Here is a 12464-nt window from a genome sequence, read left to right as displayed (position 1 = left end):
TGAGTGAGTGAGTGAGTGAGTGAGTGAGTGAGTGAGTGAGTGAGTGAGTGAGTGAGAAAGAGAGAGGGATGGACAGATATTGAGAGAGAGAGCGAGAGAGAGAGAGAGAGAGAGAGAGAGAGAGAGAGAGAGAGAGAGAGAGAGAGAGAGAGAGAGAGAGATGAGATAAACGGATACAGAAATATGTCACTTCTCAATAATGATGTTATTATTTTAATAGTAACAGGCAATCAAGGCATTCTTATCTGTCAGTTTAAAGCTTGTTTATTAAATTTCAGGAATTTGAATTCAGGTCATATATTTTAAGAATGTAATCAATTTATTTTATAGGGTTTAACGGAATTCTGATGCAACATTATAGACTACCTCATATTAATGTCATGTCAAATACAACTTGACTTATTGTGACAAAATACACAGTTAGATTAAGCATACTGCTTTGGAAATAAATATAACTAAATATTGCATACTCCACATAAAGGAATCTAAATTGTTTAATAATAATAGTGTTTTAATAACTGTTTAAGAACAAAATGTAAACAAACACTGTTGTTATGGTCCATTTGATGAATGGAATAGTGAAGGATATGATAAGCCAATTTTCTTTAATGAGATTGTGAGTTAATTTTAGATAAAATTGCCTGAAACCCTTATAATAAAACATGGTCGATGTATCAATATATACAAGGTGTACATTGTAATGTACTATACATGTATAACACAGATTTCTAGGTGTGTAATTCTGAACATGAATACCATCAAAGTAATATGCTTCAAGCTTGAAATGTATAAAAATAGGTTAAAAAAAAGAGTGGTTCATCAAAGACATTTTCTCTAATGTCACGTCATATCAAACAAAAGACTTTTCATAGCCTGTTCATGGATTTATCGTTTTTATGTAATAAATACTTCACCTCTATAAAGAACTCTCAGCTCATCTGTTGTAGTGTAAATCAACATAACTCATAAATATTAGCTTATATCCTTAACAAAAAAATAATAAATTGCTATCAGCTATCAACCATACATGATATCCTTTCACAGCTCCCTTTATTTCATAGTTTCTCCTATTTCGTTTGTACTTTTTGATTCTTGTCCATCTCACTTTTGTCTCTTTTTGACAGCAAGCATCTGTTAAATATAAATAAAGACAATTTACTTGAGTCACTGTTACTGTCCATCCCAGAGTACCTGGATGCATCCAAGGTAACTTGTGTGCATATATTCACTCTGCTGGACATCAAGTTTAAGTATCTTCAGTACTGAGTCGCACGCTATGTACTGTGTTTATGGACTTAATACAGCCAGGCAAGACTCTGTAAATATGAGTCCAATTCAAAGGGTTAAAGCCCCCCGGTCGGGGGGAACAGTGAACCCGCCCCCGCCATACAGACACACTAAGGATGCGGGATTATGTCCTCAAAGCTCCCCTTACTCCCAGCCAAAGTCCTGTCCACTCATCTGGTAGAACCTGTGGTTGAAGGGCCGGTAGAAGTCCCTGAGTCTCTGCAAGACCTCTGAGGGGATCTGGGGATGGGGCCTGCCCTTGGACTTCCCCAGGCACCGCGGTCTGCTGCTCCCCTCTGGCTTCTTCAGGCACGGGAAGCCCTTGGTCTGGTTGAAGTAGAAGTGCTTGTCCGACACAACCCTCTTCAGCCCCAGGAAGTCCTGTACGCGTCCCATCTCCCCCGCCGGGTCGGACACCAGACGCTCGCCACTGACGAATAGGAGGCGGGACAAGGGGAAGTGCTGCAGCCAGTTCTCAAGGTGCCTGGCGTAGAGGCCGATGCGCACGGCGCTCCAGGTGGTGTCGATCAGGCCCGTGGTGGCGTTCCTCAGGGCTAGGCTCTGGAAGCTGGGAAGGCCCGGGTTCTTGGACAGGGTCTGGGTGTAGTCGGAGATGGCGCGGGTCACAGGGTCCCGGACCACCACGATGAGCTTGGTGTCACTGTTCATGTTGCGGACGCGGGCCGGCGCCTCCTTGGTCACGAAGTAGCTGGGGGTCTTCTCCATGGTGATCTGGCCATCCAGAGTCCGGGGCATCAAGCTCCTGGAAGAGATGAGAGGGATGAACACAAAACGTTGGCCATTGTCGGAATGTCCCATCAAAACCTAAAGCTAATTGTCCTTCATTTTGATAAGCTTGAACTTCTAGGCTACTAACTTAAAAATGATTGCAGCAGGCTGAAGATTAAATCCACCGATGACATAAACTTATTTGACTGTGTACTGTGTGTTGTCCAATAAAACAACCAATCTGTGATGAATCTGCAATTATCATGTTTACACACACACACACACACACACACACACACACACACACACACACACACACACACACACACACACACACACACACACACACACATATACACACACACACACACACACACACACACACACACACACACACACACACACACACACACACACACACACACACACACACACACACACACACACACACACACACATAGGCTGACAGACCTGCTCCAGTCAGCCCATCCCGACCTAACTGTAAACGGTTGTGAATAGAAAAGGGCCTTCCACTCAATACAGCTCCTGATGATTCCAAATCTAAAAGCCACAATAACCACTAAACAGCTATTTCCCCTGAGACTCCGTCCCTCTCTGCCAGAGGTCTTCCCTTCACGGCCAACCCATTCCTCCTACGGGCTCCATCTTGGATCTATCTAGATCAGGTTGGACACAGATGGATGCTTGATATACCTAAATAGCCAATGGGAAATGGTAATCATTGCTTCGTAGTAACACTGGTGAATAAAGAACAGATCAGATTGCAGAGTGCTGCAGAGTGGTTCGCTTTTTGGTTATTCAGTAAAAAGCATTGAATAATATTATGGATAGTAAAGGAGCCTTTTGTTCTATAGTAATCTACTGTATTTCCATGTAATTATGTCCTGGGAAACATAACCCAACACAGAACATGTTGTTGTGTGTTTATGTATTGTGCACCTGTTCTACTGTACATCAGATGTTGAAAAACATTTGCAAAAAAACGAAAAAGATCAGAAGAGCGCTTTTATTTTCTTTGTGTGTGGGCCATTGCTCCGTCTGCCTCAGACTTCCTTGCAGGGTCCTGCCAGGAGAAGGGCTGGCAGGACCCCGGGCCTCCTTGGGAGCTGTGTGGGCACCTTGTTGGTTACGAGTTAACCGAGCAGCAGCTCCGATGTCTCATCCTGACATTCACGGACGCTAGCAGTTCATCACTCACACACTGAATATTATCTCCATGCACACATTGCTTGGACGAAAAAAAAGGGAACGACAATGGGAACGCTCACTCTCTCCACAGGCAGGACAATAATCTGTCCCTGTTGCGTGTTTCAACCACATCTTACAACGAATATGCCTGGAAATGGAAATGGGTAGCGGGGGGGGTGGGGGGTGGGGGGTGGGGGGGGACCACAGCAATCTCTTGCTGTACCATTAAATCAACAAGTAGGGTCGTGTTGCATCATGTGTTTTGTTTGTTGCCTTTTAAAAGCCGACGTGGAATACAGCATGTTAATGAAAGGAGCATTCTTCAAAGGGTTTGGAAGAACGAGGGTGCCTGTCATGTTGCGGCCGTGCAAGAGAAGCATATCATTCAGAAATACAGACCAGAGCTATATCTCGACCAGACACCACTTTGAAATTATGTCATCCTGCCAGTTATTTACTTTTTCTTCTCATTGTTCACTCAATAGACTTTGATGATTGTTTTGAGAAGTCAGTTGGATAAAGACTTTGTTAGTTCGTTCTTTTTGTTTCCATGCCAACAATGTGGTAAGAAAGCACACATGAGTAGGATGAGCCTCGGGATAAAAAGAAAACAAAGGAAGCTGATGCCAAAGGATGGAGGTGCATTACAATAACATGCACTGTGTGTGTGTGTGTGTGTGTGTGTGTGTGTGTGTGTGTGTGTGTGTGTGTGTGTGTGTGTGTGTGTGTGTGTGTGTGTGTGTGTGTGTGTGCGTGTGTGTGTGTGTGTGTGTGTTCATCTATCTGTGTGCACACACACACACACGTGCGTACTGTGTTTAGGAATGATCAGAGAGAAAAATGCCTTAAGAATTGCATTGAACCCTGAGCTCAGAGATCAAATGAATCTTCAAACCAGGAGTACAGCAGCACATCTTTTGGCTAATTCTTTTAATCCTGCGTACTGTAGCCCAGAGAGCTTCAGTGTGTGGGAGAAACAACACTCGCCCTATAATAGCCTGAAGCTAAGCACTAGTTCACTGTAGTTCAAAGTAGTAGCTTTCCGCTTCCTAAGCACTGGCTCTCTCATGACAACAACCCTGCACTGTAGACAGTAGAGCAGTAAGGTAAATAGAGGGAGAGAGGTGTTGCTGGTAGTGCTGTGAAAACTTTGAACAACCTTCCTCCCTGTATTCATGAGAAAAACAAGCATAAAGTGTCAACGATGAGTGAAGGAAAGTTTCAGGTTTCTTCCTTTACTTAAAGTTTTAAGTAGGCTATCCATTCATCGATCTCCATCATAAAAGAGCATTCATTGATTGTTATTCAACGACTGCAAACGTCCCGTCCCCTGTTCGCCTCAACCTAATCAATATGTCTGTCTCTGCATGTTGAATATTCTGATCACGTTCGTGCGTGTGTGTGTGTGCGCGCGTGTGTGTGTGTGTGCCTGCGTACGTGTGCGTGTGTGCAATGAGTAAATTAGTGTCTGTGAAAGAGGGAAAGAGGGACAGCGCTATAGGGAATGAGAGAGAGGGAGAAAGACACACAAAGAGATACAAAGGAGGTTGAAGCGATAGAGAGATGATATAGATGAATGATAGTACCTAACTGTGATGGGGCCTCCTGTCCTCTATATTCTCCTCCAGGAGCATGTGTCCTTCACTAAGTGAAGTTTGGCACTTGGATAATTGACTGTCTCTTCATTCTTATGAATAGTTAATGGTGTGTGGTGCCTCCGTTCCCTCTCTGGAGACATCATCATTCAACACACCCCTATGAACACTATTTACATTCACGTTTATAAACTTTATTTTATAATGCCATCATTTGGATGATCAATCTAAGTATTGCACAATGTTATCAATGGAGATTCACCATTGTAACTTGAAATAATAATTATTCAGACTTATTTATCTATATTATAGATATATTTGTTTTTGTTTATAGTAATTGTGTTTCGAATAGTTTTACATTTGTTACACATTTCTGTTAAATTTAAGTAATTCAATTATCCAACAAAGGGGACATTTATAATATGATATAATATCATATAATCTTTTATCAAGGGAAACTGATCATAACAACATCGTTTTTTAAACCCTCCCAGATTGGGAACATGGTGCAAATCATAATTTAGGGAATAATACCAAATAATAATAACTAGCATAACAACACACAAACAACAACAACACCAACAACCGGTCCTCTGGCATGTGAACCGTATGCAGGGGTGCGACTGGGCGGAGGCATGTTTTCAATTTAATGGGCTGTGTGGAGGCCCTGCTGTTCGAAGGATGTGGTCCTTAGCACCCTGAAGTGATACAGCACTGATTATACCACTGATACGTACATAGCAGGCTGGATTAGAAGACTAACTACTACCCCCACACGCACGCACGCACGCACACACACACACACACACACACACACACACACACACACACACACACACACACACACACACACACACACACACACACACACACACACACACACACACACACACACACACACACACACACACACACACACACACACACACCCCTTGGCAAGAAGGATGTGGCCAGGAGATTTCCTGCCCCCCTCTGCCCCCCCCCCCCCCCCTTAAGTGTCTGGCTCTCTGCACAAAATACTTGCAAATTTAAAGGGTACCCTGGTCTGACTTGAACAGCAACAAGACAAGATGTCCATTTAGGAATCACATTGACTGGCTTTTAAGCAAAAAATATATATTGATTATTAAGACACAGAGAGAGAGAGAGAGAGAGAGAGAGAGAGAGAGAGAGAGAGAGAGAGAGAGAGAGAGAGATTTAGCAAGTAAGTTAGCAGTTATTGTCGGCTAAATGTCACACAATTTGGTGTGCAGATGGTTCTACCAGAAAGTTGTGGAAAGTTGTGGAAGTTCGCCATGACATTGCCGGTCGACAGTCATGGTGTTGCAATGGGCACATAAGAAAGCATTTGTCATCAATATTATCTTATTAGCTACAGAAAAGCCTGTTGTGGGTTTGTATAAACTTTGGTTTAACAGTTGCTAACTCGGTAGCTAAAATGGCTTCGGTAGTGAGATTTTCTTTCCCTCTGCGCCCCTCAGCTCTCTGCTCCGCATGGATAGCGCCAATAAAACCTCAACATGTGTGATTCACAGAGAAAGAGAGAGACAGTGAGAGGCAGAGAGACTGAGAGTGGATGGGAAAGACAAAGAGAAAGATAGGGGTGGATTTGAAATAGAAAACGAGAGAAGAGTAGTATTCTGTGTCAAAAACATCACTTAAGTAATACTGGCTCCTACTGAATGTTATAGAAATAATCTGTACCTGAGCATATCAAGCTCATCACTCAAGCTCTAAGTCAAATATCAAATGACCGGACAGAAAAAGTTGTTGTGTATTTGTATGTCAAACTAATTGGCTTTCAATTTCCCTTGGGAAAATTTCCCCAATATTCCACTGAGTATTGTTTTTTCCCAATGCATAGTATTTTCCTTGGATATCGTGCCAGTGCAACCATGCGAGAATAGTATGCGTGTGAAATGTTTAAACTCAAGAGATTTTATTTCTTCTCACGTTGTTTCTTGTTAGCTTTGACACCGAGCTGAAATGACTTATATAGAAATTCTTCCCCCCAAAAAGTGCTTCGCAAAATGGACCACAATGTGACTCGATTTATTTAAATTTCATCCACATGTTGGTATATGAGATTAGGCCCTTTTCAAACCACAGCCAAAATTCATCACTAGCCTCTAACCATACAGATCACCATTAAAACTGTGTTCAACTCAACACTGTACACTATAGAAACCCACTTCCTGCTGCTAGACCAATCGGGGGTAGTTGAGCCTACACATCATTTAAAGCCACCATACTGAAAGAGGTGGACGGAAAATCCCTTGCATATGGAAACTCTCTGTCTGGATACGCTTTACACAATAATAATATGGATATTAAAACCATACAATAATTCATAGTCAAATTAGGATTAAGCTGTAAAGCAATAGAACACATGAGTCTCAAATTATCCAATATTATACAATCCACTCCAGAAAACATAGCATTGTCAAAGAAAAGCTTGAAGAGAACAGAAAGAAAAACAGTTTTCTCCCCTTGTCATCACATTCATTTTCTTATTTACATAAATCCATATCCTTTATGAAGTCCAATCCATTCTTTAGTGCTGCTGACATTTCCCCCTGCAACTGAGTGGAAGTGTGCTGTGTTAATCACAATCCTATTGGAGAAGACCTTCTGTGTCATGAATATAGGTCAGGCAATCCATACACTGTCATGATATCGATGAATGACCTCCCAGAGTATTTCTTCGGATAGAATTCCTTTATTTTCTTTGTGCGGATCACAATGCTATGCTATAAAGTGTAGCTTAGTTTGACATACCATAGCATTCACATTTCTGTTATCATACTGATAATGAAACATCTTATCATCATAACATGACCCAGCTTCATGTTTAAATAACACCTAACAAACACCAAGCTATTTACTTGGGGCCTTTTCATGTCAGATGAAACCACAACAATTAGAAGTAAGTGCAGCATGTAAAGCAAGGGCCCACATTCTTCTTCTTCTTCTTCTTCTTCATCTGTGGTGGTTCTTCTTTCACATATGCAAGCTGTTACTGCAACGCTTCCTCGAAGACATCAGACAACTCGGAATTTCACATAATTGTTTCTTAGGTCCTCATGCCATGTTTGCGGGTTTCCACTTGAACTAATGGGGCCACATTTTGTTCCCACGATCCCAACGAGGACTACATAGATAGAGAGTGAAAAGATGGGCAGGAGGGGAAGGAGGAATTGCAAACATACTAGAGAGAAGCGCGAGAAACATTTAGGACAGCTAGAAATTGTCATGCAACATAGTCTAGGCGGGGAAGGGTATGGCTCTGGGTTCCACCTAAATGAACCTTGTCTACCTGTAAGCATCTAAAGTGCAAGATGCCCGACTCAGAGAGAGTAAGGGTTGGGGGGGGGGGGGGGGGGGGGGGGGGGGAGAGAGAGAGAAAAGGAGGGAGAAAGAGAAGAGAGACATTGAGGGAGAAAGGGGAGAAAAAGAGGGTAAGATAAATCATACATAGTCCCTGTTAGTCACTTTGGATAAAAAAATCTGCTAAATTACTAAACTGAAAATAGAATACAAACAGGGGCCAAAGAAACCTTTTGTTTTTTGACATAGGCCTACACATGATAACACTGTTAGCCCATAAAGTCTCAACTACACGATTCACACCGGGGCTCCCTCCTCCTCTCTTCCAACTAATGACCCCACGCCCAGGCTCCAGAGCGGGATCCTCAATACACATAAATGCTGTCGGCTAACCTCAAATCATGTGTGTTTGGCATTCACCAATACAACGCAATGATTTGCTGAGCAAGTCTAGTTCCTCCCTTGGAAGGAATATTGTGCATGTTGGACGCAATTCAAAAGTATTGATTATTTTGAAATACAAGCGTTCAAAGGTTAACTTGACTAGAATGCTGTCAAGTAAAAATAGGTGAATGCTAAACACACCATAAATAAGGTCTCATCGAATAGAAGGATTATCAATGACTTGCAATTATTGTTGAGATGGGAAAATAAACCTCGACCACATGAAAACTCTGACTTCAATCTAAGATAGACGTTCATGTTGTTCTCTCTGTGCATGTGTGTATCTGTCTGTGATCATATACATCTTTGTCAGAACATGTGAGCATTTTTATGTGTGTGCGCTCACATATATCTTTGTGTGTTTGTGCATGTTTGTGAATGTGTGTTTCTGTGTGTGCACGTGCCCTTCTATGTGTGTGTGTGTGTGAGTCAGCTAACCAAGGCTCCATAGTCAGTCAGCATCAAGGCATCCCTTCTCTTCCCTACCGTGGAGCGACCCCACAGTCCGCCTCCGAGGGGAAGGCTCCACATCACGGTTCTGCATGGGTTGTCCCTGTCACTCACCACTCCCATGGCGTGCTGCACATTAATGCTAAGCTATTCTCTCCCTCTTCTATGATAAAATAAACTCTCTGACATTGGTGGTGACATTAGCCTCTCCAGATTTCAGAGGACAGAATCCGCTTTCAATGATCTCAACCAGAAAGCCATGAAAAGAAGATCATGTTGCCCTCACGTGTTGTTTTGTTAATCCTCTGACGCTCACGCCGCCTGTGTGCTCCTGTCTGCTCAGTTTCACCTTCACGGTCAGGCGTGTCAAAGATAGACGCGACTGACACCTGCATTGAGGCGTCGCATGAGTCAACAGGTATCGTATGTATGAAGGCGTGGATCTGAATCACAGCGAGGGCAACAACACAGATGCGTATCTGATGGTCACTGTGAAGCCCGAGGGACAAAGTGACATACATAGAAGTGTGCTTCAGAACAATCATACTGACACTGTGTGCTTGTGGCCATGTTCCCCTTATGGTTCTTCTCAAGAAAAAAGTCTGAAGAATTCTGTTGCTGGGCAGACTACATGATCTGTGTTAAATGCGCTGGCGGACTGTTTCAATGCAACTTTTTCATTGAAGGAGGAGGAGCTGAGGAGTAGGAAAATGGCATTGAAAGTGTTCTTCGCCATGAAATGTGTCTCATTCCTATACCCTCCGTGGACTTCTGGAGGCCACAGTTTCCATGTGGAGCTGGAGACCACAGGTCCACAAGACTAATCCGACACCGCTGCGAGAACCCTGCTGGGACTCGTTCAAAAGCTTGTAGGCCATCTGGAGATGATCACAACCACCTCCGTTCCGGCCCGTCTTGCTACGGCTGCCCCCCTAAATCATAGCCTATGACAGCCAGGTCGACCCCAATCATCATCATCTGATGTATCTGCTCGATATGGAGATGAAAATATAACGTGCATATCCCAATTTTTTCTAACCTCAAACGAGTCTCATCCTTAATGTGTAATTGTATTGTCCCATGATCGGAGAATAGTACAATGCATTTACAAAACATAGAAGTTACAGCGATTGCTTTAAAGCCGGCACTAAGGGGATTTGCTTCCCACATCTGGTTCCTCTGCCCTCTCTCGTCTGTCTATAGACCCACAAATCAAAGACACGCGGCCAAAGTCAATAAAGCATTTGATCTTTGAAGGGTATGAACGCTTTTTTGAATGAATGTCAGGATGATCTAGTACTCCCCGGAGACCCCTAGATCAACTTTATCTGCATCATACAGTAAGCTATTGGCTTGCTGGCTTTGGCTGTCTGAATATATCAGCCAGGCAGTGTGAGACTATGCTGGTTATTGACAGGAAACATCAGCAGTTCTCTACAGGTGGGTGACTCTCCCCAGGGACCATCATGCACCTCTTTAGCCTTCAACCTTTAGGAAATACTCCTACTCAGCTCTACCCCTCTTGGTCCTAAAACCCCTGACCAAAATAAATATGAAGATTGTTTTCAATTAGGCAGTTTCATATTTTGGGATTTGTTTTGGGGTTTAGCATGTACAAAACGGTATTTTCAGTCAACATGCTAATGTATGTAGTCAAAGTAAATATCTAACTAAAATGCTATAAGTTAGGATTGCCAAACTAAAGAATCAAACTGGACCCCTAGTGGACAATAGAAGATTGAATTCTTAAGGCCCATTGACATGGGCTTCAAGCTGTCCATTTAAGCTGTATTGTTTTTAAGATGTATTGTTCACTCAGCCTCCTGCCTGTACATGCACATGCACTGTACTGGCCTATTCTAAGGGTTCACACCAATCTCAGAGTGGGAACTGCTACTGGAACATATAGAAACAATAATTCTTGAACATAGCATAAGGTCCAAATGATGGCTAAATCTTTAATCGATTCAATATTTAGCTAATGGTTTTAATTAGCTAAATTTAACAAATTGGTCACATCAAAGTATATAATTTAATTACCTATGTTGACTACCCTGGATTAAGTTGGAGGACTCATCTGACTATAGTTTACAGTTATACGTTTCACAGCCACAATGACCCAAAGAGCTTTTTTTGTGAGTCAAATGCTAAGGTTGGCTATCAAGGCAATTTTTGTTAAGTTTGGCAATCAGGAACATATATATTTGTTTATATATATATAGGCCTACATATATACAAATATATATATTCCTGATATATATTTATTATATAGGCCTATCTGTGTTTAACTATTCAGTCTTTAATTTTGATCTTAATGTCTATTTTGGCGATTCATTGAGAAATAGCCTACTGAGCGCCTCTAAATCACAACAGAATATTGCAGACCTTTTTTATTATATAGCTATTATCAAGTTCACATCAAATAAACAAAGCGTGTGCCTGCTTTTCACGTAGGCCTACATATGGAATTGCTACGGGCTATTTTTGACACTTCGAAAAAAACTAAATTCGGCCTAAAGGTATACAAAGTCCTCGTGCTCTGTAAGAGATAACCATCACAAAAATAACAAATATTAAACAATAAAGGAATATAAGTTCTCCATACCTGTACCACTCAAGACCCTTATCATAAAAGCGGTCGAAGAAGTGCGGCTCTGCCCCCACCGCTCTCACGTCCGGGTGGATGCGGAGAAACTCAAGCAGCGCGCGCGTTCCACCTTTCTTGACGCCGATTATGATCGCTTGGGGGATTTTCTTGGTCCCGAATGTATTCGACACGGGGATGCCGTTACCCCCGTCCTCTGTGGTCCCGTCATAAATCTGTCTTGGACTGGGTAGTTGTTGGCCAGGTGCTTCTACTGCCCCGCGCTGTTCCGCGTCGCCGAGCGCACTCTCCGCAGAGTCCGTGCCGTTCCACCGGGACACCAGCTCTTCCGCAAGGTGCGACCGAAGAAGCGCTTGGGATCGCGGGTTGTCAAGTCCGCGGGTTTTATCGTCATAATCCCCGTCTGGCGATTGATGGCTGTATAAAGTTCTTGGCACTGAATCACAAACACCGGCAAGGCAGTAAAATAAGTATGTGAAGACGAGGAGCATGGTAAAGAACACGGACACTTTGGGCAGCACTGCTTTGCCCAAGTTGAACCTGACTCTGCATCCGCTACATCCCATGAGTTGATCTCCTGTTCAGCAACAAGAGGCAAAACGTTGACACCATACTTCTTCTTTCGGACATTAAATCAGGAACAGTCCATTCAAGTCAAAAACCAAAAAAATACCTGTTGCATATGACTAAAGATTAAAATGCACGTGGTTGGTGAAAAGTAAACACAAACAATTGACAGAAAATATCTTCATAGTAGTTTTCTTTTAATTTGTAATTATCATTCGAGCAAGGCATTCAGACGTAAGTTGATGCCTTTG

The 12464-nt window shown here is 42.6% G+C and overlaps 1 protein-coding gene across 1 annotated transcript in view; it reads right to left on the bottom strand.

Moving 5' to 3' along the window:
• Positions 1–876: 876 nt before the first annotated feature.
• The window catches only part of LOC132449995 (heparan sulfate glucosamine 3-O-sulfotransferase 6-like), a 12036-nt gene continuing 448 nt past the window's right edge, over positions 877–12464 (bottom strand). Inside the window, exons 1-2 of the mRNA XM_060041948.1 lie at positions 11647–12464; positions 877–2050 (exon numbers count right to left, since the gene is read on the bottom strand). The exon at positions 11647–12464 is cut by the window's right edge and continues 448 nt beyond it. Of these exons, the coding sequence (XP_059897931.1) occupies positions 1432–2050; positions 11647–12212 (1185 nt within the window). The 5' untranslated portion in view covers positions 12213–12464 and the 3' untranslated portion in view covers positions 877–1431. The remainder of the gene's footprint in view (positions 2051–11646) is intronic.

This window comes from Gadus macrocephalus, chromosome 2 (genome assembly GCF_031168955.1).
Source record: "Gadus macrocephalus chromosome 2, ASM3116895v1".
NCBI lineage: Eukaryota > Metazoa > Chordata > Actinopteri > Gadiformes > Gadidae > Gadus > Gadus macrocephalus.
This window is presented reverse-complemented; position numbering and strand designations above follow the sequence as displayed.